At 42.4% G+C, this 24040-nt stretch overlaps 1 protein-coding gene across 2 annotated transcripts in view; it reads left to right on the plus strand.

The window, feature by feature from the left end:
* Positions 1–24040, plus strand: part of ZNF423 (zinc finger protein 423) — a 227684-nt gene that overhangs the window by 20391 nt on the left and 183253 nt on the right. For both annotated transcript variants that reach the window (XM_085071892.1, XM_085071894.1), the window contains exon 2: positions 21487–21546. In XM_085071892.1, the coding sequence (XP_084928018.1) occupies positions 21487–21546 (60 nt within the window). The remainder of the gene's footprint in view (positions 1–21486; positions 21547–24040) is intronic.

A 24040-nucleotide genomic window follows, 5' to 3' on the forward strand; every position in this document is an offset into this window, starting at 1 on the left:
TAGGAAAGACTTGCCCTTCTTTTGGGAGAAGCTTGTTAACCTGGCCCTCCGCTCTGTGCTGTCCTCCCTGCCCCTTTGTCCTTTTTTTGTGCACAAGATTGGTTTTTTTGTTTTGTTTTGGTTTTTTTTTTGGGGGGGGGGGGTTGTTGTTGTTCTGAGCCTATTTCTGCCCCCCCGCTCTCATTCTCTCATTAAGCAGACAAGATCTCCAACCTCACTTTCTGGGTGCACAACTGATTTCTGTGGGGGTAATTTTAGGACTTTGGTTTGTACCCATCTATCAGACTTTTCCACTGGCATTAAATGTGTGAGGCTGCAGTGTAACAGTGCTAGTCCTGAGCTTCAGGTTCATGTTTCAGAGAGGGGTGGGATGTATGGATGTTTGTAAAGCCCATCTTTACAAACGGAGGGGGACTGGCCAAACTACATGGCTTCAGTCTCTGCAGCACTGTGGTGGGTTCAGTTAGCAATGAGGTGGTACCAGTATAAAAACTCTACGTTGCCCAATTCTGTGAAAGTCCTTTATCTGCCATAAACTCCAAATATGCAGCTGCTGGTGTTAAACCAAAACTTTGCAAATCTCCTGTTGGGCTCTTCAGGATCAGTTCTTGTTTCTTATTTTTTCCTTAGAGTCTGTAGGTGTGCATAATTATATGTATTTTTGAAAGCTCTAACTATGCTTCATTTAAACTTCTACAAGCATCTTTGTAAATACAATTAAATGACTGCAGAAGAAAATTATCAAAAAATGAAACGAGGAAAATGTGCATTTACCCCGATGGGGCTTGCAAGCCAAGCAAAATGTTGTGTTAGCCCAACAAATGGGTTATTTAAGCAAAGTTCTACCAAGACAAACAGAGGAGAGTCAAGGCTAAGTGAGTTTTGAAGCAATACAGGATGTGACCCTCTCAAGTTCAGTTATCAGGATTGCACAGGTTGGGAAAATGGGGCTGATTTAAGGTCCACTTGAAAATGGCATTGGAAGGACCCTGACAAAAGCATGCAGAGCTGAATTTTTCAAGTACTCCCCCCCAAAATTCAGTTGGAGGTCTGAACCACTGCACCGCTGTATTCTTTGATTTGCACAATTTACTTGAGGAGTGCCAAAGAAGTCAGTACCAATGAAGTTGGTACAGCTGTACAAGAGGGAGGATGTGGTGTTGTACCCTCCAGAGGGCACAGGGCAGGGTAGTTTCTCCTCTGGTCACATGTGTCCAGCTCTGGGGAGGATCCAGGCATAGGTGGCTCTGCCCACCCTTATGGCTTGCAGAGCTGGGGCCTTGTTCCCAGGCACTGTGTGGAGCAGCATCCAGCCCTGGGACAGGGGACTGATGGCAGCGCCAAGCCAGCACAGGCTTAATGCTGTAACTGCATTTCAAGGAACTGATTCTGCTGCAATGAATTCAATTCCCATTTAGTTTTCATCAAAGTTAAAAGCAAAACTTGTAAGCAACTGGATTAGGCCCAGTGTGCTCACAGTCCCTCTGCTGCTAATCAAAAGCAATACTCGGTTTCTAATTTGAGAAGAACTTTTTTTTTTTTAAAGTAGTTTAAAACAAGAGGAAACTGTCACATCCTGAGTGACATCCTGTGTGCTACAGCAGTGTTCTTGCTGCTCAGTGATCAGAATTTCAGCCGAGGGAATGAAATCCAATCCATGTAAAAATTCATTTTCTTTGTGAAGATCTTGTACTATTGCACAAGGTATTTTCTGATGGCAAAATGCAAATCTAAAATCTATATCCAAGTGAACAAAAAGATTAATTAAATTAGCTGACTGGAGGAAATTCAGAGGATCCTGAGTTATTGATTTGATTTTAGTGAATTCATTTTAATATGCAAGATTACATTTTTAATACTTGAAATTATCACAGTGTTTCACAGTGCAGTTAATTATTTCTCAGTTGTATTTTGTTCAAGACCAGTAATTTGGTATCCAGTGCTGCCTGAGTGCTGACGTGCTCTCTGCCATTGAGTATCCCCGACTCACAGGGAGCTGCAGTGCCCAGGCTGTCCAGTCCTGCCAGGCAGCTTTGAGGGCTTCTAATTTTGATTTACATTTTTTGGCTTGGTTTTGTTCCTGGAGGGTTTGGGCAGATGCCTGTCCTGGGCAGCACTGTTCCTGCCTGACCAGTGACAGGGAGTTCAACACAGAGCCACAGCAGGAGATTTGAGCATCTTCTAGGGGATGGCAGCAAACTTCCTGCCTGTGCCACCCAGGAGCTGGGTGATTATTTTTCTTTTCTTTTCTTTCTTTTTTTTTTCATTTTTTTGGCAGCCATCTGCTGTGCCCAGCTTCCTTGGCTTGGGGAGATGGGACTTCAGATTCCCAAAGCGGCCAGGAGGGAAGAAAATCAACAACTTGGTTCCCTGCCTGCCTGCAAGGGTGGTGGGGCTGGCAGGGTGGCTGGCCAGGTGGGCGGTAGTGCCACGTGGTGCCTTTTAGTTTTGTACACCATGGGGAGAAAAATCTGCCCAGCAGTCTCGTCTGCTCATTCTTACATCGTGTGAGTGGCTAAAGGATAGAGAGGGAGCAAATGGGAGCTTTGGTATCTTGGGAAAATACTGCAAACTACCAAACACGCCCTCCCTACACACCCAGAGCCAGGGAGAGGCGTTCAGCCTGCACTGTGCCTGTCCCACATTGCTCCTGGGTGTAAAGCACAGAGGACCTTGGGACTTATTTCCCTAACACAAGTGAGCGCATGAAACCAAATGTGTCAATCCAGAAAATGCTGACCAAGCAAGAGCAAGTTTTAATATGAGAGCAAGTATGTTTCACTACCATCGTGTTTTACCCCTTAGTTGTGCTCAGTGCTGCTGGATCCCCCTGCGCTGTCTTTGGCTGTGATGCTTCTGTATGACCCCAGGCCTCAAGCATCTCCTAGTGAGCACTGCCTGTGGAAGGAGAGGCATCAACTAAAATTAATTCAGCTCTGCCCACAGCATCAGGGATGATTTACTCCCATCTTTAGTATTAGGAAGTCAAACTTAATGAAGATAGATATGTTAACTCCTTTCCTTAGTTCATTTATTGGCTTTTAAACCTGGGTATATTTGTTAAGGAATATATTTGTATTGCTAACAGAAAGTTGGCAGTACAGGTAATTTTTCTGTTTTATACTCAACATTGAACTGCTACATGGCTTAAAACACCTGGAGAACACGAATCAGTCTTTTAGAAATATGCTAAATAATACTGTTTATTAAGATAAAAAGAGCACTGAAAGGGAAGAGGAAGATGCTGCCCATGTTAATATAGGTGTAGATGTATGTGTGTGTTAGCCCACAATAAACAATGCTATACATTAGCTGGGGCATAGGCCCGGGTAGGTTTGCTAGATGCTAAGGATGTGAAGAAGGGAGGATGGTGAGCAGCCCAGCTTGCCTGGTGGCTGTCCCCTGGCACCCCTGCTCATGGCAGGCAGGATCATATGGCTCCTCCTGCCTAGCACCACAGTTCTGGGCTCTTCTTCCAGTGGTTTAGTTTCAGCACAGCAAGGACTGCCTGCTGGAGAGCAGGGAAAGGGCATTTCTTTAAGGTTACGATCATGGATGCTTGTCTGGGTACTTTGGTACTTTTTAATTTATTATTTATTCCTTCTTGTCTATTAAGTCAAAAGTGTAAATGTTTAGCAATGATAGGGTGGGGAACCACTTAAAACGCTGTTGCAACTCTGGAAAGACAGTATTTTTGGTTCTGAAGCCTTCAAGTTCTCAAAGCAGGACAATGTAGGAAAATTCATCTGCCCCAAGGTGACTATCCTGCCTTGCCATCGCAGCTGTAAACTAGGGTGAAAACGACCCTTTGTCCATTCCCAGTTTCTGCCTGGCAGGACCCACAGTGTATTCATGAATCATCTCTTTGGTAAAGCTGTCTGTAGCCAGGAACTGACTTTTAAGTTTTGAAAAGTATTAGTTGACAATGTAAAATGTGATTGCTAAAAAAAAAAGTTCTAAATAGATCCCCAAATTAGATGCTCTGTGCTAGAAAAAAAGAGGTTGCAGATATGTGTATGAACATACATAAACACCTAAATGTGTTTATGGTATGATGTGTGATACCTCCTAAACCAAACCCCAAACAAGTACATCCTGTTACCAAATGCCTGGTTGGAGAGACCACTGAGCTGATATATATTAGAAAAATAATACTCTAGATGGTTAGCACAACAAATATCCATGTTTGGGATAGATTTAAATGTTTTCTTAAGATACTGTGAGAATGATCAGTGAAAGCTTTGCTATCTAATAATGTTCACCATTCCATGCATGCATATTCACTGTGGCTCTTGAACATCTGTCCTTTTCCCACCTTGTGTTGGACAGACAAAGGCTGTGAGTGTTGCCCAGGACTGATTGTGTCCCATGGGGGTCGGTAGAGGAAGGGATGCTATAAAGAATATTTTTCTCCTCGGGTTTGTGTGTTTAAATGTAGATCACCAAGAGCTCTCTCCAGAAGTACAGTTGTTCTCACTTGTGATTCTCCCTTCTCATAGGTCAGCCACTGTGCTGTGGGTGAGTGAGGCTGGGTGGTCCGAAAGTGTATTTACAGCCATTTCAGAACATTTTTGACAAGAACTGAATTTCCTGTTCTTGTCAAATATGCAAATGTAGGATTTAATTGAATGAGAAATAATTTTTATTAAGAACTATCTATGCCTCCAGAAACAAGGCCTTCAGGATTAAGCTCATGATAAAACATGAATGATGGAGAGATTATTGTATTGGGGCTTTATTTATTTATTTTCTTTAGAAATTAATCTTTTGTTAGATTGAATAACTCTCTCAACATTGTGGTTTCTGCTGTCCCCTGCTCCCTAGGATCCCTGGGCAGGACCCCCTCCTGCAGAGTGTGTCCCCAGGTAGCAGAAATCAGCACTGTGCCCTTTGGGGCAGTGGCATCTCACTTGCAGTGCCAACACCCTCTGCTCCAGAGCCCAGAGCAAGCAGGAGGGCAGCACCACCACTGCCCAAGATGTGCTTTCTCCTCCTCACAGGTGCTTAGGAAAAGTTGAAATTGGCCTAATGAGGGTGGGCAACCAGAAACTGCTTCTGGGAAGCAGTGGGAGGATCTAGACTGGTAAATGATTTCAGCAGGAGATACACATCACTTTCTATCAGTCTCTTCTCATTTGGGAGCAGGTCCATCTTTTCTTCCCTCAGTTAAGCTCAATTAAGTGTAGAGAGACAAGATCCATCCTTTTCATCTTAAAAGTTGCAGAATAAAAATTAGGCAAATAGGTAAGCTCTTATTTTTCCTGTCTGCCCTGTGGGAATTTTTCAGAAAATGTTCATAATACATGTGTAAGCTGATTTCCAACTTGCTGGTAAATGATTTTACTTTTCCAGCTCTCAGATTTTATTAAATTTGAATTTTTGTTCTCATTTCAGTCCATAAAAGTACAAAAGGCTTTTTTGAAACCATATGCTTTCTGGCATTTGAAATAAATGATTTCCAATCCCTATTAGGTTAAAAATAAAATAATCTGACTTACACATGTGAATTGGACTCCAAGGTTTAGGAAAGCAGAGTGGCAGGAGGCAATGGCATAAATTGTTGGAGACGAATTCCATGCTATGTATTTAATGTTAAATATTTTGTGAGCATGTGGATCCTATAGCTTGATCAAAGCTGTACATTATACTCTATGAATGAAGAGTTAGTGTTAATAGCTGGGGTAAAACACGTTTCTAGCTTTGCTTTTTTTCAACAGTCAAGTAAAAATTCTCCTAATGTTTTATTACAGCAAGAGTTGTATGATATTTTTTCTTTCTCGTTAAATTTCTGTGCTGTTTCCGCCCTCTCCCCCAGTGGCAATGTTGAATCTTGTTTTATAAGAGAAGGATCATTACATATAATCAAGCAATTTAAACAAATGATCTCTTAGCTCAAGGAGACATATACTGTAATATAAACTTGCAGAAATGAAAAGCTGCTGTTCCAAACCATCACGCTGTATTTTTGAGTTATTAAAAGCTCTCTCATTTTGGTTTTGAAAACAGCCCTGGCTGCCAGAAGTTTGGGGGTTTTCACTGATCCCTAACCTGGTGCTTTGATGACAGCACAACAGTGATGGAGGTATAAATCTGTCTTGTTCCCAGTTAAAGTGATGTTAACTTGCTGTCTTTGAATAATGTGGTACTACAACCCCAGCTATGTCACGACACTGCAGCTAATGACCCTCCAGAAGGTGTTATTGCCTATAAAACCAGTTGTGGGGTCTTATTTTCAAGGGGTACAGACACACAAGGCCTGTGGAAGGTGCACTGCTGCTGGAACAAAAGGGCTTTTTGAAAGGTATCGCTTAAGTTACGGATTTGGAAACATGGTAGGTTGTTTTCTTCCCATGTTGTTTGAGGGAGGAAAAAAAACAATGTTTGGCAAAAATGTAGCCAACTTCAACCATTCATTCCTGTGCTTCTTCATGGAACTGACTGGTGAGACAAGGTATGGGGAATGAAGGGTGAAGCTGGAAAGGGGATGCTGGAAGCAAGCTGATGTACTTCCTGCCAGCCCTGAAGTTGCATTCCAAATTCTCCTTTCCTCTCTTGGTCATTTCAGAGCATGTGTCACATTTCTGAGGGTACCCAGTAAGCAGTTGGGCTGCACATCATTACCCCGCTGCTTTTTTTTTTTTATGATCTTGTTACTTCCATTTAAATAAGTGATGAGTCTGGTTAGAAGAGAAGGCTTCACTCCAAATTCCACTGACTCCAATAGCCCAAAACCAGACTTTTTAAAGCAATATCTAGGTTCAGCTGAGTTGGTAAATGTGGATTTTTAGGAGACAGATTTGTGGTCTTGAACAGCATTTATCATATGTGCATAGATGTGAAAAAAAACCCAACTTTTTAATCAAAAGTGCACTAACTTATTTAAAATGCAAGTGTGAGTGAAGGTCTGTAGATCATTATTTTAAGAGCATGAGATTTTTTTTCCTCAAGGTTTAAGGAATTAGAGGAAGTATCACCTCTGTCAGGTGTTCTGTACCTTGAAAAGATGAATAGAAATGTCCAGGCTCAGTTCCTGCTTCAACAGGAGCCACTCACATGTCCTGTTTTTGAAAGTTGGTTAGTAATTCTCTTGCAAAAAAAAAACCAACCAAACCCTGACTTTTAAGTAGGACTTAAGATGCTATATAATGTTAAATACCTTAAGGTCTCAAGCTTTCTAGTCTTCTATATGTTGGAGCTATTGGTGAGCAGACATGGAGAATGAGCTATTGCTGTAAGTAGTCAGAAACCAACCACCTTGGTGCCAGGCCGTCTGTTGAAGTGAGAAGTGTGCAAGTGCAATGTTACTCATATTTGAAGTAAAATGTTCCTAGTTTATCTGAAAAGATGCAGAAAAGCACACTCGATCCCCCTGAATTTGAAAACAGAAGACGATTTTAGTAGTCTGCAGGGAAATTCAGGCTGAGGTGTGCTCAAGGTTGCCCAGAGCCAGAGCAGTGAGTAAAGGTGTGGCAGAGAGCTCACCAGCAAAGTACCAGCACTAAGCAAGGAAGCCTCTGGCATGGGCAGTGGTGACTGATGCCAAAGGACTGGCATGGGAAAAGCTGGGAGTCAGGGCCATGGTCAAGCCTCCCTGACTGTAACAGAATTGCAATGACTGTTGCATGCGTTTAGAAAAGAAACTTTTGGTCTGCTGCTTCTTAGACAGACTATCACAAAACCTTGTCTCAACAAAAGAAGAATTATTTCACATTTTTAGACAGATTGCTTACGTGATGGAAGAAAAAGGACGCCTGTGCCTTTATTGATTGCAGGGTTGGCTTTCTGATCAATAGAAAGTTTTATATCCACTTGAGTGCCATTCACGTTAAGAGCCCATCCCTGAAGCCAGTCAGCACTAATCCAAAGGGATGTTTCCCAGCACACGGCTGTGGCTGTAACTTGCACAGAAGGGATGGCGGCAGTCGATCCCACTCTGCTGTGGAGCTGTTTGGGCAGTTCATTTGTCAGAGTGACTCAAAGTGGTTTCTGTACTGATGCAGGCATGGCCAAAGCAGGACTGCACCATGAAACATGAGTAAGCGTGGCCCAAGCACAAACACAGCTTTCATTTACCATACGGTTTCCATAAGATTTCACCAGGATATCAAGAAAAAATGGCAAAATCTCATTAACAGGGAAAAATAGAAGTTGCAGGTGGGAAATATAGTTAGTTGTCATAAAAACTTGTAGAGGAACTCTGCTTCACTGACCCTTTGGATATGGATGAATTTTGCCTGGGAAAAAACCCATTAGTTTAGCTAAGTAGCCCTGTTTGTCTTGACTGTAAATTAGTTATCTGAGCATTTTTCATAGTGCTTAGATTGGAAGTTCTTTGTTTTAAAAGGTACGTGTTTTTGTGCATTTTTTTTCTGTCTCAGTTTGGCTTTTATTTAGGGAAGTGAAGTTATTTTCAGTCTTCTTTCAAGTCTCATTCATTTAGTCCACTGAAATTTAAATACAAAACTTTATGCAAGTTGTATTTCTTAAGTAAACTTCTATCAACATACAGGCTTGAGCCATGTGTGGAAATCCCCACACCCTGTTTCCCAGGCTTAGCAGCACTTGCAGGAGACAGGACTTAGGATTTTGGCAGCCTTCCTCTGGACAGAAGACCAGAAATCAAAACAAGCAAATAAATATGACAAGGAAATGTTGCCGAACACAAAGCCATGACAGGAACACTTGTAGTAGAGAAGCAGACACAATACTATTTGCCTCCAAGAAAAGATGGTTTGAGTTAATGTTATTCCTTGTGGTCTCTGCCTGTAGGAGAGGGATTTTAACAGCTCTGAAAGTAGAGGCTGAAAGGGCTGGTGGCTTTATGAAGGGGGATGAGGTGTTTGCTTGTGCCATCTTTTTTTCTACAGATGCATTGGGAATCACAGTCCCAAGTATTGCATTTACTCTTAAAATGGGCCTTTCCTTTTCATGTCACAGCTGCACATTTGGCAGGTTCATTAATTCCTGGCTCCCCAAAAATTGTAAAAATTAGTACTAATGAGACTATTCCAAAGTACTCATCTGACACCTGCCTTGCATTTCTGCATGGTGGCATTGACACCAGCACAGGGACAGGGGACACTTGCAGAAGGGACGTGCAGTGAAAGCAGCTAAACCCCTCCGTGGTTTGCTGGAAAACTCTGTGGGCTCCTGGAGGAAAGGTTTGCTCAGGCTTGGGTTTAGTTTCGCTTTGCTTGCATCATGCCTGAATATTCACTCTTGGTGGAGAGCAAGATAAGTATGTGTCCCTTCAGCATTTTATGAAACAAAGTAATGCAGATATCTATAAGTGAGACATGACATGAAGCGTACAGATAGTAAGTTTGGAATAGTTCTGGGAGTTAAGAATTTACATGTCTTTATTAATTATTAGATGTTATTAGTGAGTGACTAAGGAACTGGGAAGCTCTAAGCGTTCTTTTGAAGTAGTGTACCCAAATTAGGCTAAATAAATAAATAAATCTAAAAATGTTGGGGAATGTCTGCTCTAATGAATTTTCTAAATACACAAATCACACTTATTAAATCAGTGGATCTTTTAACTGTAAAAATATTATTACTGTTACACTAGGGAAATCCATTCAGAATTATAAAATATTTGGAAACTCTATGTTTCATTTCAGTGGAAGAGTTGTATGTTTAATAGGAATAAAAAGCAAAAAGTATACTTTGGGATAAAGTTTTAAAAGCCAGCTTTCCCCCATTCTTTGTTTGTTTGCCAATCTTCAGTAAGAACTGTGTTCTCCTTTTAGCCTTGTTTAAAATAAACTACCCATATAACAAGATGTTGAAATTTATTTATGGTATGTTAGCACTAAGGACAGGTTGTTAAGGAGTTATAAAAAATATTAGTTTCCATTTTATAGTGGTTGTGTTGTTTTTTCTGCAAATTAAATTTGATGCTACCAAGGGCTATATATGATATAGACAACTTTCTCTCCCTCATTGTAATTTCTTTCACCTTAGTGTGGCCGACAAAGCCTGTCTTTCTAGTAGAAGAATCTCAGCTGGAGAATTCCCCTCAACCTGTGTATTAAATTCAGCAGTAGAAAAGTGTGAGGCATCCACTCACATGAGTCAAAAGGAGGAGGCAGGATTCTCCACGTATTAGCTTTACTCCTGCTTTTATTTACCCTTTTATCTATATTTCACTTTACATTTTATACCATTTGCATGTTCCTTCATCAAAACATTTAAGCTCACGTGCAAATAAGAGAGACTTTACTGTTTATGTTTAAGAGGCAGTACAGAAGAATATATTGTTTTATTATTAAAATACAATTTATGAACCAGAAATGATCACAGATGCAAATTTATACTTTGCACATTTTTTTTTCCTAATAAGAATATGTATATTTTCATCTGGGGAGAAAGCAGCATTAAAATGAGCGAGCCTGGGGAGTATTGCCACACACACAGGCACACACACACATACTTGCATACACAAAAGAGCCACAGTGAGAGATTGCTGGAGAAACCAACTGCCAGCAAGGCCTGGTGAAACCCTGCGCCAGCTCAGCAAAGCTGGAGCTGTGCTTGTTGGGCTGGCCAGGGCCTGAGCGCCTGGGATGGCAGCAGAGGGGGAGCACTGACAGCCTGGTGCGCTTAGTATATCAAAACTTGGCCTTTTTGAGGAGGGGAAAAGGGGGAAATAACTCCACTCACCAGACGGGTTTTTTCAAGCCCTCATAGCTCTAATTAAAATGGCTGGTTGGGAAAAGCCTCCTCTCTTTCCCTTTTTCCATGCTACCTATGCTGCAAGCATAGCTCACCAGTGAAACAACTTCCAAGTTTGAAGGATTTGCAGTAAAAATTGGTGTATTTCTTTAGGCTGAGGTGTGGAAATCTGGTCAAAGACTTCTTTTCAGCTGTAATTAATAGCCCGGGGTGCTGAATGGGGTATTTGTGGAGGGGAGGGTGATGCTAAACAAAGTGGTACAGCAGCTCTGCTCCTGCTGGAGCTCGATGCAGCTGGGACAAGGTCTTTAGGCATAAAGTAGTAAAACCTGCTTTGAAGAAATACAAAGTAAGAGACTAAAACGTGGGTAAGACTAGAGCTGGTTGTGTACTTCACCACTTCATCAGTGTCCCTCAAGGTGGTTGCTTGGTGTTAAGGTAATTTTCTGTTCTTTTTATCATATGTGCAAGTGTGAACTTTTCAGGGGCATTAAACTCTCTACTTCAAACCTAAGACTGAAAATTTGTGGTCCCTGTCATCCAGATCTGCTCAGATCCTGTGAAATGGGAGATATTGCATCTGCTTCTCTTGGGTCTGGATGAAATCAATAGTGGAAAAATAGCTGTGAACTGGGACTTGATATATGGTGATGATGAGATGAGCTAGAGAGCTGACATCAGCTCCTTGCCAAAGGGAAGCGAAAGGCTACTTGCAGTCCAAGGCAGGAGGATCTAGAGTGCTGTGGCTCTCAATGTGACCACAGCAGGTGGGACAGTGTTGTTTTTGTGAGTTTTTGATTACAGAACTGCATGTGGTTGGATGGATTTGACTAAGCAGAACGTGGAAGGTTGATCCCCATTAGTAGCAACGGGGAGCAGCCTGCAGTTTGAGGCAGGGTGCACTCAGTCTGCTGGTGTACCTCCATCATCTCTTTATGTACTTTACCAGAGCAAGAGGTGGTGTAAGGAGTTATGGCCCCACTGCTCGCCTGCAGATCCTAGTTATCTACTTCCATTCTTTGCTGATTTGGTTCCTGTTTCCATATATGTAGATTATTTTCAGAACATTCTCCTTTCTTTGTGTCATTAGCCTGTGGTAGGTGTTAACCTTTCAGCATTCTCATTATGTGTCTGAATACAGGGCCAGCACATGTAAATTTATTAGGTGTCCTGCTTACAGAGAAACTTTATAGCCCTAATGTAAAAATAGTGCTCTTCCCCATCTTTCCCCTGCCTCTTTTTTCCTTTACTTTTCCTTTCCCCAGAAAAGCAAAGTTCACGTAAATCTGACTTGGTGAGACCCTGCATTCTCTGTGCAAAGCCCAGTATTTGAATTTCATGGTACTTTGAATTAATTTTGAAACTTCATTTCATTGTAGCCCGTTTGTTATGTTGAGGAAAAAGTAAAAGGCCTTTCAGGCATCCCTTTGGCCTGTGCCATCCCTCCAGCTGAGCTCTGCCATGTGAACCCTGTCTCTGCCAGCTGCAAGTCTTGGGTCTGCTGTCTTCCAACACACATCCCCATGTGTTTGCAAACACTGTCTTGGGTGGTACCTGAGATTTGTGTATCTTCACTTGGTATCTGTGCTCAGGAGTGCATAGCTGGTAGTGGAGCCTTCGCTAATACAAGTTCTATACCCAAAGTGTGGAGGAAGGTGTAAGATACTGGATTTATTTGAGTAGCATCTTGGTCATTGCACTTGCTTGTCCACCTCTGGTCTGTTACTTGCATCATCACTGTCATCTTGTCTTTGGGTAAGCACAGCCTGTGTTTGGGATTTCCAGCAGATCAAGGGATTACTTCACAACTTGCAAATTTGACTCATGAAATTGAAGTCCTGGCCATGAATTGCAGAGGTATTAATCTTCCCTTTCTCTACTTTCCTTGCCTCAGTTTGGTAGGGTTTCAACATGTACATGTTTCTGTCATCCAGTTGCATTACAAATGGAACAAGAATGTTTAAACTCTTGGTTGCTAAAGTAAAATCTGTGATTTTATGAGCAATGTGGAGAATGCAGGATTCACCTGTTTTGTGTCACTAGAGCTTTAAAGTACCTGCTTACTCATAGTAGATCTATTTTTGAAAGAAGGTGCAGACACTATGGTGACGGTTGCCTTAGAAATACATGTAACAATGCAGAGAGGAGGGTGCCCACTGGCAGCCGGTGCTTGCTGTCCCCTGTCCCTGTCCTCAGGAGCTGGCCACCCTGCACCCCATCTCCTTGTGTATCTCCACCTCCCTCACTACCTCTGCACTGTGCCCCCTGCCTGTGTGTGGTGTGGGCTGGGGCTCAGCCCAATGGGGCAGCTGGTGGCAGGGACTCTAGGTGCTTCCATCCCTTTCCAGTGGAGCTTATGGCAGATGATGGGTCTGGGGGTGCAGAATGTCAGTAGGAGCTCTGTGCCGGGCAGGAATGGGCCATCAGCAGGATGGACTGCTTGAGCTGGGTGGGGGGCACTCCACCAGTCTTATGGCCAGGCAAACATCAGGCAGAAAAAGCAGAAAAACCTCTAAATTCCTGAACATTTCACAGATTAAATACAATGTATTGCAATTAAAAGGAAAAAAAAATTCACACTGACCTTTGAGAATTTACATTCAATGACAAGCTATAAGAACCATCAGGAAGAGAACTGATCCCAAATCTATCATGGGGTGTCTGCAGGCCCTGATTTAAGAAGTACTAGCTTAATGTATTGCATGTATAAGATGTTGATCTTAATGGCAACCTGAAACACTGACTGCATTTTATTACACCTAACCCTCGTATTTATTTACATAATAGATTTGGATGGGAAATATCTGTCTCCAGTGAAGTATGTGAATTAGAAACACAAAAACTAAATATGAGCACTGGGAATAAATACACCCTGGCTTGTGAGTCAGGTGTGCACTCTGTGGGAAGGGCTGTGATTAGCCATTATGTATGTCCTACAGTCTTCCTCGTCTTACTGAGATGAGACTTTTATTTACAAGGCTCCTTTTCTCTGGCTGCAATTCCATTAAGTTTTGCTGTAGCGTTGGAAGAGGCAGGCCCGTTAGCTGCACACAGATTTACTGTGCGAGTTTAAGCTAATGGATACTTATCAGGCAGGCTGTATTTGGTGATCGTCCATCATTTGCTCATTAAACAGTGTATCTAAGTGATTCTCATTTCCTCCCTGCCATGTCTGGAAAGGAGGAAACTAGACACATTACGATGGAATATTAATGTCCTGGAGGATTTAGCCACCCATAATTAGATCTCCTTTGCATAAACCTGCTAGTGCTACCTTATTTTGTTGTTTGTCTTGTTCTCCTTAATCACCTTCACATCTTTTTCTGTTCCTAACGATCTTTTTTTCAGTTTCCCTTTGTAATTCTGTCCCATTTGTCTCATCCTTCTTCTTTTTTTTCCCTTTTTTTTTCTTTCTTTTTTTTTTTCTTTTCCTTGACCTAGTGAGCACAGCAGTCTGGGTTTCCCCACTCCTCCCTCCTTCACACAAAAAGGCTGACTTTGCCAGCAAAACCCACAGTCTCTGCCAAGCCCTATTACTGACTTTGGAGAAAAGCAGCTAGAGAACTTGTGCAAATTTAGGCTCTGAACTAGCTAAATAAGCCATGTCAGTAAACCCTCTTTTCTTATTCCCTGGCCTGCTGGCTCATGAAAGGACTAATACATAACGGTCCTATTTAAGGTGGAAAAAACCCTTGTTGGCCAAGGGCCACCGATGGCTGAATCAGCTGCACCCTCAGGAGAGAACAGGGAGCTGGCTCTGGAGCTGCGAGCGATTGTGCCGAGAGCCATGCCCGGTTCCCACGGGGGATCCCAGGGTTAGGGCATGGGCAAGGAATACACTGTCACCCCTCTAGGGATGCCCTGGTGTCCCAGTGCTCCTTCCCACCAACCATCAGGGCTAAGTGTTAGTAAAGCTGAAGGGAAATGATCACTCAAACAAGCAAAATGCCTTGTAAACATGGGGAGACCTGAGAGGAATCCTCTGGTGAAGTTGATTTTCCAAGGGGAGTACATTGGCTCAAGTGGCTGGTATAAAGCACACTCGGCAGCTTCTGCCAGGTACCTTTTCGCTCCCCTGAATGCTGGTACGAAGGCACCAGGGGGATTTCCCTTTCCTTTCTAGCTGCAAGGTACTGTAAATGCATCGGGATACACTCACAGGCGCCTGTTCTCAGCTGACTGCCAAAGCCCCTCAAAACTTCTCATTTTGCTGCTGAATGTGAATGTTTCCCTCTGCAGAATGGCGGGAGAAAGCCCCAGCTGCTGACAAAGAGGGGCAGCCTGGCTCCTGGAGGAGGCGATGCCTGGCTCGGGGCCGGCTCTGCGCCCTGCAGCGCTCCCGGGCAGCGGCTGCAGCTCTGCCGCAGCGCCGCTGCATTTAATAACAAATGGGGCTGCTTCTCATGCTTCTGCAGATTTTTGCGTTTTGCAGACTCTTGCCTCACCGATATGGTGGAGAATCTTACCAGGAAACATCTAAGGGGGAAAGCCTTACAGCAAACTGGGAGGTGATTTGAACAGAAGGGGTTGGCTGGCTTCTGCTCAGAGTAGCCATTTCCAAACCTTTACCACTGCTCGTTGTGGTGGCAGTTCCCGGGGCTGTGCAGGACTGACCCTCTCTGGGCAGCAGGCTCAGTGGAGCACACATATGCTCCTCCTCTCTCAGTTTGAGGAATGAGCCTATCTACACCTCTCCAAAGGACCCGCTCTAGATGTGCACGGAAAATACCAGGCTATTTAAAGTGCAAAGGTTGTTAACACCGTTTGTGCTTCTGCCATGCCAAGCAGCTGGAAAGTGACTGCTTTACAATCCCTGATCCACAAAGTTTTGAACATCCTCAGCTCCTTTTGACTTTGTGGAAATGGAAGCTGCTCTGCATTTTGCAGGATTAAGAGCACTGTATCAAATCCCAGGCTGCCAGTGCTGTGGGATGAGTTGCAACAGATGAATGGTGGTCGGATGGGGCTATTCTGTGTCCTGTGCTGATTTGGGAGCATGTAATTGCATGTGATGGGAGGGATGGCACAAAGGCTGGGTAGGATAGCACAGAGTTGTGTGTCTGAAAGTGGCAAAGGAGCCTGAAGATTACAGAAGATCACGGAGCTCCTGCGTGCAAGCACTGATAGCTAGGGCAGGAAAAGATGTGATTAATGTGTGACTGGCTTACAATGCGGCTTGGTGCTGGAGTATTTCTCTAGAGGGAAAGCTGTGAGTCTTGACACGTACATTACAGCTAATACACAGGCATCGGTGGGATTTCCCTGGGTTTATCTGAGAGCTCTGTCACCAACAAAATCTAACAAAATCCTCCAAACTAAAAAGTGGCACCAGCATTTTTTGCATTCAAATTGTTTTGTGCCTGGTGTTTTATAAGGTTGCCGGCAGGTGAGGGAGTGGCTCTGATCCTGAATGCCGTGCTTGGTAACAGCCCTGATTCAGGAAAGTTCCCCCCATCAGCCGTGGCACATGCTTCTAATCCATTAGATTTCTCAGTAGTTCCTCACACTGTCACAGTTCCTGACGTTTTCGTTAGCGTACTATGGTGTTTTTATATTATGGGAAGTGTTAAACTGGTCCTTGTGGTCCTTGAAGCCTGTGTAATAGGATAAGGGAGCATAGACATGCCATCTGAATTACTGAGGGGCTGTTGCTCACTTGTAAAGCTTGATTGCATCTAGAAATCAACATTTGGTGCAGAAGCATCTTACTTTGATAAGGTTAACTTCTTTCCTGGGAGTGATAAAGTGTTAAATAAGCACTGTGACTGTGAATGGAGTTCAGGTAATGGTAGCCCCATAAATAGATGTTCTCACTCTTAGGGGAATGGATGCTGAATCCTTTCAGAAGTTTCTCTGAGCACAAAGAACTGAAATCTTTGAGCCTGCAGCACTCGTGACCTAGCAATTAAATAAGCATCCTTGGAGAACATCTGAGCCGAGCGGGCAAAATGCAAATATTTGGCGTGTGCAGGAGTGCTGTGTTGTGATGTTGCCATTGCCACAGTTCTTCCCTATGTTGGCCCTCTGCTTGTTCTGGCTCTTGCATTTGGGCCCCACAGTAAGCTGGAGCAGAACAGAGGTCTTCTCCAGGCATGACAACAGCGAGTCCTCCTGTGCTGGGAGGGGAGGGGAGTCAGATGTCTTTTCACTGCCAGCAATGACCTCCCTAGGCTACACCAGGCCTCAGGGTGGGCAGTCCACAAATGTAACCATCTTTTGAGCTGGCTAACAATTTCTATACTGTCAGACCAAGGCTATTTTCAAGTCAAACCCAGCCTCCCTGAAGGGTGTCAGCTTCATAGATGCCCCTAGATTTCAGCAAAGACACAGATGTTGTAGCAGGCACATGCTTGGGATAGTTTATAACTATCTCATGATCATCATCCTGAAGGATGCGGCTAAAAATATGTCTCTCTTTATTTGCAGTATTTTATCTCTGTGTGCTGGCAAATACTATGGATCATTTACAAAAGAGAAGAAAAAAACAAGTCAATGCTTTTAAAAATAGAAATATAGTTCTGTGAGCATTGATACCAAGGTGTAGTACTTGACTTTGAAACAGTTTCTTGCCCATTTTTCAAAACAAACTACATAGTGATTTTGGCACAGTCAGTCATGTGTACCCTCTCCATTGGTCAGTGTGTTGTGTCTTGAGTGTTGTGCCAGAGACATGTGGAGCAGAGTGGGACCAAAATTTGTCCTCTTGCTATATTGTCTCTGTATTACTGAAGAAGTAAAAATCTGCATTTCCAAGGCATTTTAAGCTATTGTTTGGATGGAGATAGCAGAAAGAGACCAGAGTAAGAGTGTACTTGCCTAGCAACTTCTGTGTTCCAACCATGGCTTAATGTGCCAGCACACTATTATAAACTGGGCAGAAAATGAGCTGAGTTTGTGAGGGAGAATGGGAAGAATCCAATCCAGCAAAAAACTATGTGAAGTGCATGTGGGAACATTCTATCCAAAGCTTAACATCAATGATTTTGTCTGTCTTCATTTTCAATGCCCAGCATGAAATGCCTTCAAAATTTCAGGAAATGCTGAGACTTCACCATCTTGTCATCAGGATTCTCTAAAATTAGTTAGAATTGATACAAGATCTCTAGTTGCTTTGGAAAATCATGGTTTCCAGTCTTGAATGGTGCTGCTGTTTCCTGTGGTTTTTCCAAGCTGCAGATGTTTCAGGCACGTGGGTGGCTCCTGCCCGTGCTGAACATCAGCCTTGTGGACTTGGGTGTTCACACATTCAGAGTGATTTACTAGCACAGATGGAAGTGTCCAGTCCTTGACTTTGGTAGTTATGAGTATGTCTGGTGTGTCTCAGAAAATGTATTTTCCTGCTAATGAGATGGGAATTATTTTTACTGTGCAGTGTATTTTGACAGCAATTGTATTGAATACTTTGTACCTCTTCTGTGGCTTTTTTTGGCCCATTATCGAAACTTAAGTAACAGCATCTACACAGTGAATGTTAATACACATGGTCACCTGAGCCAATATAGGTTTCAAGGAATGATGAGAAAAATACTAAGAAACTGAAAATTCAACTTAAGTGAATAATTCCCTGGCTAATATTATGGACTAAGGGTGTTTTTGACTTGGTTCTCAGTAGTGAGACATAGAAATCCCTTCACAGCCACAGCAGCCAAATCTATTGTGGATCCACTGTGCTCTCTCAAGGAGGGTTGGAGAGGTCTTATGGCAGTCTCCAGATGGGGATCTTTGGGATTCCTGTGGCCTCCATGCACAGCACCATGTCCCCACATCTCCAACTAGCCTGGGAAGCCTCCTACTACTTCCCTGTGAGTCCAGCAACAGACGTGCAACTGAGAGCAAATTTCAGCTGCAAATGTTTGGGTGTTGAAGTTGACTTTAGGAGGAAGAAAACATGTTTGCGTCTGACTTCCGTGGCTTTTGCTCACTGCCGAGGTTGAGGAAAAGCTGGCAGTGACACCACTTCAAATGCTGGCTTCTTAAATAACCATTTATATCCAGAAGATTAGAGCAGCCACAGAGGAACCTCTCTGCTCTTGATTTTATGCCCATTATGGAGAGGGAGCAGAAGCACATGGAATTAAGTGTCTCCCTACAATTACACTTGGTGGCTGTGACAAAGCCTGATCACTGGTTTTTTGCTTCAACTTCACAGACACTGTTTTCTATCAAACCTTTGGTGCTTCTTAATTACATGGGTGTACAGACAGCCTTTCAGTCTTTCTTTTTTTGGATGTGGCTGCTTTTGCTCCTTGTTTCTCTGTGTCAGATGGATGGATGGGCAGGTGAGGATTAAGGAGTCAGTTGGTACAGCAATTCCTCTTGGAATAGGCTTGGCTGTTACTTTTTCTTGTGGTTGATCCTCTGAAAGATGATGTTTGCTTAAAAGAGTTAAAGAAAGGAAAACTGGAAAAGCAAAGGGAAAGGTGGTGGTAGTGTTGTGAGCAGCAGCTGCAGCGTGATGTGTCTGTGCCTCAGCGCAGGAAGCTCCATCCCTCTGGCCTCCTCTCTCCATGGGTATACAGCACTGTCAGCTCTGTGGTGGGTCTGTGCAAAGAGAGGAGGAGAACCTGAAACCATGCCTGCAATAATATAAAGTGAATTTCAGTGCCGTTGTCTCCACGTGTATGTTCTCTGTCCCCTTTTCAGTCATTAGGGAGCAAACCAAATTAATGCCAACAGAGGCTGATTCAAACCTTTGCCCTCATTTAAGGGATTCCAAAAACTGTGGTTTTGTTACGTGCTGGAGCCAGCTGCCCTAGAGCAGCTCAAGGACTGGAGCAGTCTTTGGTGTTTAACCAACATGAAAGTCAGTGTGTTGCTAAAATTGTCAATGATCAGTGCTGATCCATATACTACTCCTTGACTAGGACCAAATTTATTTCTTTTATGTATTTTTAGCAGACTGTTTTTTTAAATCTGTTTCCAAAACAAAATGTAAAGAAATAAAAAAACCCCTCAGTGTAAAAGTAGTAATATAAAAAACTCTCCAAGCAAAACAACCAAAAAGCAGTCAAGGATAAAATAAAATTAAAACATTCCCCTTGTCTGTTGTGAGTAAGGTACATGAATTTCCAACTTGGCTTATTTAGTTTTGGAGCAAAAACTCTCCCAGGTGTATATAGATTTTGATGTTAAAATGAGACATGCATTTGTGTAAGACTGAAATGGTATTTCGGATAACTGCATCCAGAGTTTTTCTATTACGAGATGGGTCAAAATGGAAACAAGATGGTGGCTTAGAGTGCACAAAATGGTAGGTGAGCCCTCAGGAGGGAGCACACGCCAGCCAAGCCAGCTCTGCCACCATCAGGGAATAGGACCAATAATGGCTTCAATAAGCTTCTAGCTTTGCCTCTTGTTTTTCCTCTGTCATTCTGGAATTTAATATTATGTGACATGGCCTTTATGCTAACATAGACTCTGATAAAAGTATAACCAAGTCTCAGGTATGATTTCTCCAAAGAAATGGTTGAATTTCCTGCTCTTCCATTAGTAAACACACAGACTTAAGAAAACCAGAGCAGTACTCTTCTGTGGAGCATACATTTGTTTATGGTTTGAACCTAGAATTACCTTTGTCAAGGCACTGCCTATGTAAATTATATTCTCTGTTCCTAATACTATATGATGTTACCACTAACATCAACTTGATGCCAGAATTCTGCACTGGACTGGGGAAAAGAAAATGAGGAAAGCATAAAATCAAGACACTTGTGATGCAAATGTCACTGTAAATATTCACTCGAGCAGGTTCCAGGCCTGAGCATACAGGGCTGGTCAACAGGGGTTGTGCTTGTGGCTTTGCAATATAGCTTGGATTCCAGTAGCAGAATTCTATAGAATGTGCATTTGAATCCAGCATAATGTAGATAAAAGGGTGAGAGTGTTCAGTGCATGGAGTAAATAATTTTAATCAGAAAATAAAGACTTATAATTTAAATTTCTTTGTTGTCAGGGTGGCAGAGTGGGCAGGTGATGATGATAAACTTTTGCAATTCAAAAGAAGAATTTCTGCAGTTACTGCTTTCAAGTGCCCGGTCTGACATTAGTGTAACTACCACTGATTTCAGAAACAGCAGGATCAGGCACTTTTTTACCCAGCTTTTTGTTGGCTGTTCCCTTAGTTATTTTTAAGAATGTTAGAATCAAGTAGCGTTTTTATAATTCTTAACAGGCAGAAGGTTTTAGTTACGTCACTTGCAAGTGCTGAGCACCTGGCTCTGACAGCTTTCACAGCAACAACAAACCTTAAAAGCAGTTATTTGTGACTGCCATATCACAGAATGTGGTTGTACATCATAATAATATTTTTTAATTCTGAAAAAACCCTGAAGATATCACTGTGTTTTGAATATGGCTGGTATGTTAGAAAGCTATAAGTCAGCCAATTTTTCCTTCACAGGACAGTTCTTTTCTATGATCTGTTGAAACATACATTTCAAAAACACCCTCTGTATTTACAATGGCAATTTTGCACATGCAAGTTGCTGCAAATGTACAAAATTTCAAATATGAATACTTACCAGGTAGTAGTGTTTAAAGATCTATTAAAATTTCACATGAGCTTATGGTTACCTGTTCAGGAAGAAACTGCAAACACAAGTAAAATCCCATATTTAGGTTAAAAAGTAGAAAAAATATCTTTACTAAATTTCCACTTTATGAATTATTTTATAGAAAGCAGTAAGTTCTTTTTCAGCAGTGCAGAAGTCTGTTTTAATACTTAATGTCATAGTGGACCTAGTTTTCTGATTACTTTGCTTTCCAGTTGGTTTGTTTTAGCAATCACAACTTATTTTTGTTCTTTTTCAGTTGAAGAGGGTGAATCTTCAGATTTTGCGTTGACCTGGGACTCGTCAGTGACTCAATCAGGTAAATATTTTAGGTTCTTCTGATTGCAAAAACTGCTAGAAAGCTGCCAGGCTTTTTACAGGAACTGTATTTTGTATGTCACATTCCTGTCTCAAATCCAAGACTACCCACTGCAACACAATTTTTATATCAGTTCCATATGGTCAATAAAATCTATTACACACAGAGACTAATATACTCTTATCCTCCGGAGAGCCATTCTTCCTTCTTGTGGGCACACTGAAACGGGTTGTGATTTCTCCAGTATAACCACTTTGAAGTTTTCTGCAATGGGCACTGTTACACATTCATTCCAATCTAATTACATAAAAGCTGCTTTAATAGGAATTTTAAGCCTCAGTCTCAACTGGAATGTGTGTATTTCTCCTCTCAGAGGAAATTGGAAAGTACTGTCAGGGCTGGAGAATAAAAGTGGTACATCGCCGTGGTAGAAAGATTTAAAATTTCAATGAGCTTTTGGTCTGCTTGACAGTAACAAACGTGTCTGGGGCTTGTTCATCCCTGTTAGGTCAATAATTTGAATAAAAAGAGGCGCAAGAAACTGAGCAGGATAAATCAAGTTTGTCTGTGTAATATGTATTGATAAGCATGAGGTAATTGTCAGATTAGTTTGGGTTTAAAGTAACTAGCCACATCTCAGTCACTGTGCCCCATGTAAAGATATTTTGCTGTCTGTTTTTAACATTTGAGATACTCAGAATATTTTTGAGTTTGAAGTCAGTAAGTCTATTTCTGTGCTCTCTCCACGTTGGACTGTGCAATGGTATTCTCTTAAAAGCTCACCAGTGACATGAAAACAGCTCAGAAACTGAGCAGTAATATGAAAACCAACAATGGTGTTGCATTCCCGGTTAGACAGGTTTTGTAAGAGTCATGGGGAGACTGGCTCTCAGGAGACACTTTCTTACTGAACTGAGCATCTGTCTGGTCTCGAAGGCACAAACTGCTTTTGCGTGGCACTTGGCGGCCTTTCACTTTGTACCCACTGCGCTCTCAGTTGCACTGGGTGCATCTACTCTGGGCACTCTGGCTGTTTGGAGGGGTTTGTGTTTTCACTAGTCTTTGATAGCAAATATTGCTATTGCTGCTGCTGCTGCAAACCCCCAGCTGTGATGTCGAAGGCCCCTTTGTGCCTGGAGCTAACGGTGCATGAAAAGAGCGCTCGCCAGCTCTCTTGCTTGACCTTCATCTCAAACAGCAGTGGAGTGGAGTTACTGGTGTTATCTATCACAAGTCTTGAAGTGTATTAAATTCAAAATAGGCTAAGGTTCAAAACAATGACTGAAAAAAAAAATAAAAATCTGTGCACAGCAGAGTTAATTTGGGATTTCTGTTGGTGTTGGTGACTATGCCTTAAGTAAAAGACAGACTGTGAAAGGCTTTTACCAAATTAGTTGAGTCTCAATTTTTCTTCATTTACTCCCACAATTACAGCTCTCATTCAAGATGTTGGATGTGGGATAAAATGTATTGTATGCATGATTTATGGTAGCTTAAGGAAAAAGTGTGTTAATGGGGGGATTTTCCTTTTAATACATTTAGTAGCTACAGATGTCCATCTTGTATGTGTATAAAGATGTAATACTGTATCCTGTCAAGACAAGGTGCAGTACATGGGACACAAGTTTGCAGGCTGGAATATGATTGTGGAACTACACAGAAAAAGCTTAAAAAGCCCAAGTCTGTGGTGGTGTGGCTGCGTGGAGTCGCTGGCTCTTGTGTGGTGTGGCTCCACAGCTATATTCAGTAACTGAAACCAGTCCCTCAGTCCCAGTGTGTGAGACTTTCATTATGTTCTTTTATGATCTTCCTGTTTGCATTAGCTCCAGTAGTGTGATGTTGAAGTTCAATAAAGGGTGAAAAAACACGCTTCAATTTCTTGTTTCATGCCCCTTCCTTCCCTGGCCTAAAATGACAAAATTGCCTCCCCCAAAAGAAAAAAAAAGAAACAAAAGGCCAAACCTGGGACTTGTTAAGTCTGAAACATTTGCCAGATGTTTCAAATTAACATATTTCTCTCCTGTCTTCTCCTGTATGTGTTTGTACATCTCTGTGTGTGTGCAAACACATACAAAATGACTTCTGAAAAATTATGCTGGCACTCTGTACAGCTGCTGTGGGCTGGGGGAATCATGGTCCCAGGGTTGGGTGGTATGTAGGAGCAGCAAGAGCAGGTAGAATGTAAATGTTAAACTTTTAAAAAATATTTATTTTTCTACTGGCAAAATATTTATATAAGTGCATCTGTGGGGAAAAAAGGAACTATTGCTGCTATATTTTATTTTGTTCATCTAACCAGTACAAGCTATGCTGGATTTTTTTTTTTTTCTGCGAGCATGTGTTGAATCTGCAGTTGTGGGTCTTGTCCAGGTGGCTCTGACGACCATCTCTCTTTGGTGTGCCAAACATGGGGGTCCTGGTTTGGTGTCTCCTGGCGGGGCTTCTCTGCTCCTGACATGTACTGAGGGTGCACAGCCTCTGTACCCCTGACCAG

This window comes from Lichenostomus cassidix, chromosome 11 (genome assembly GCF_008360975.1).
Source record: "Lichenostomus cassidix isolate B80296 chromosome 11, HeHo_3.0, whole genome shotgun sequence".
NCBI lineage: Eukaryota > Metazoa > Chordata > Aves > Passeriformes > Meliphagidae > Lichenostomus > Lichenostomus cassidix.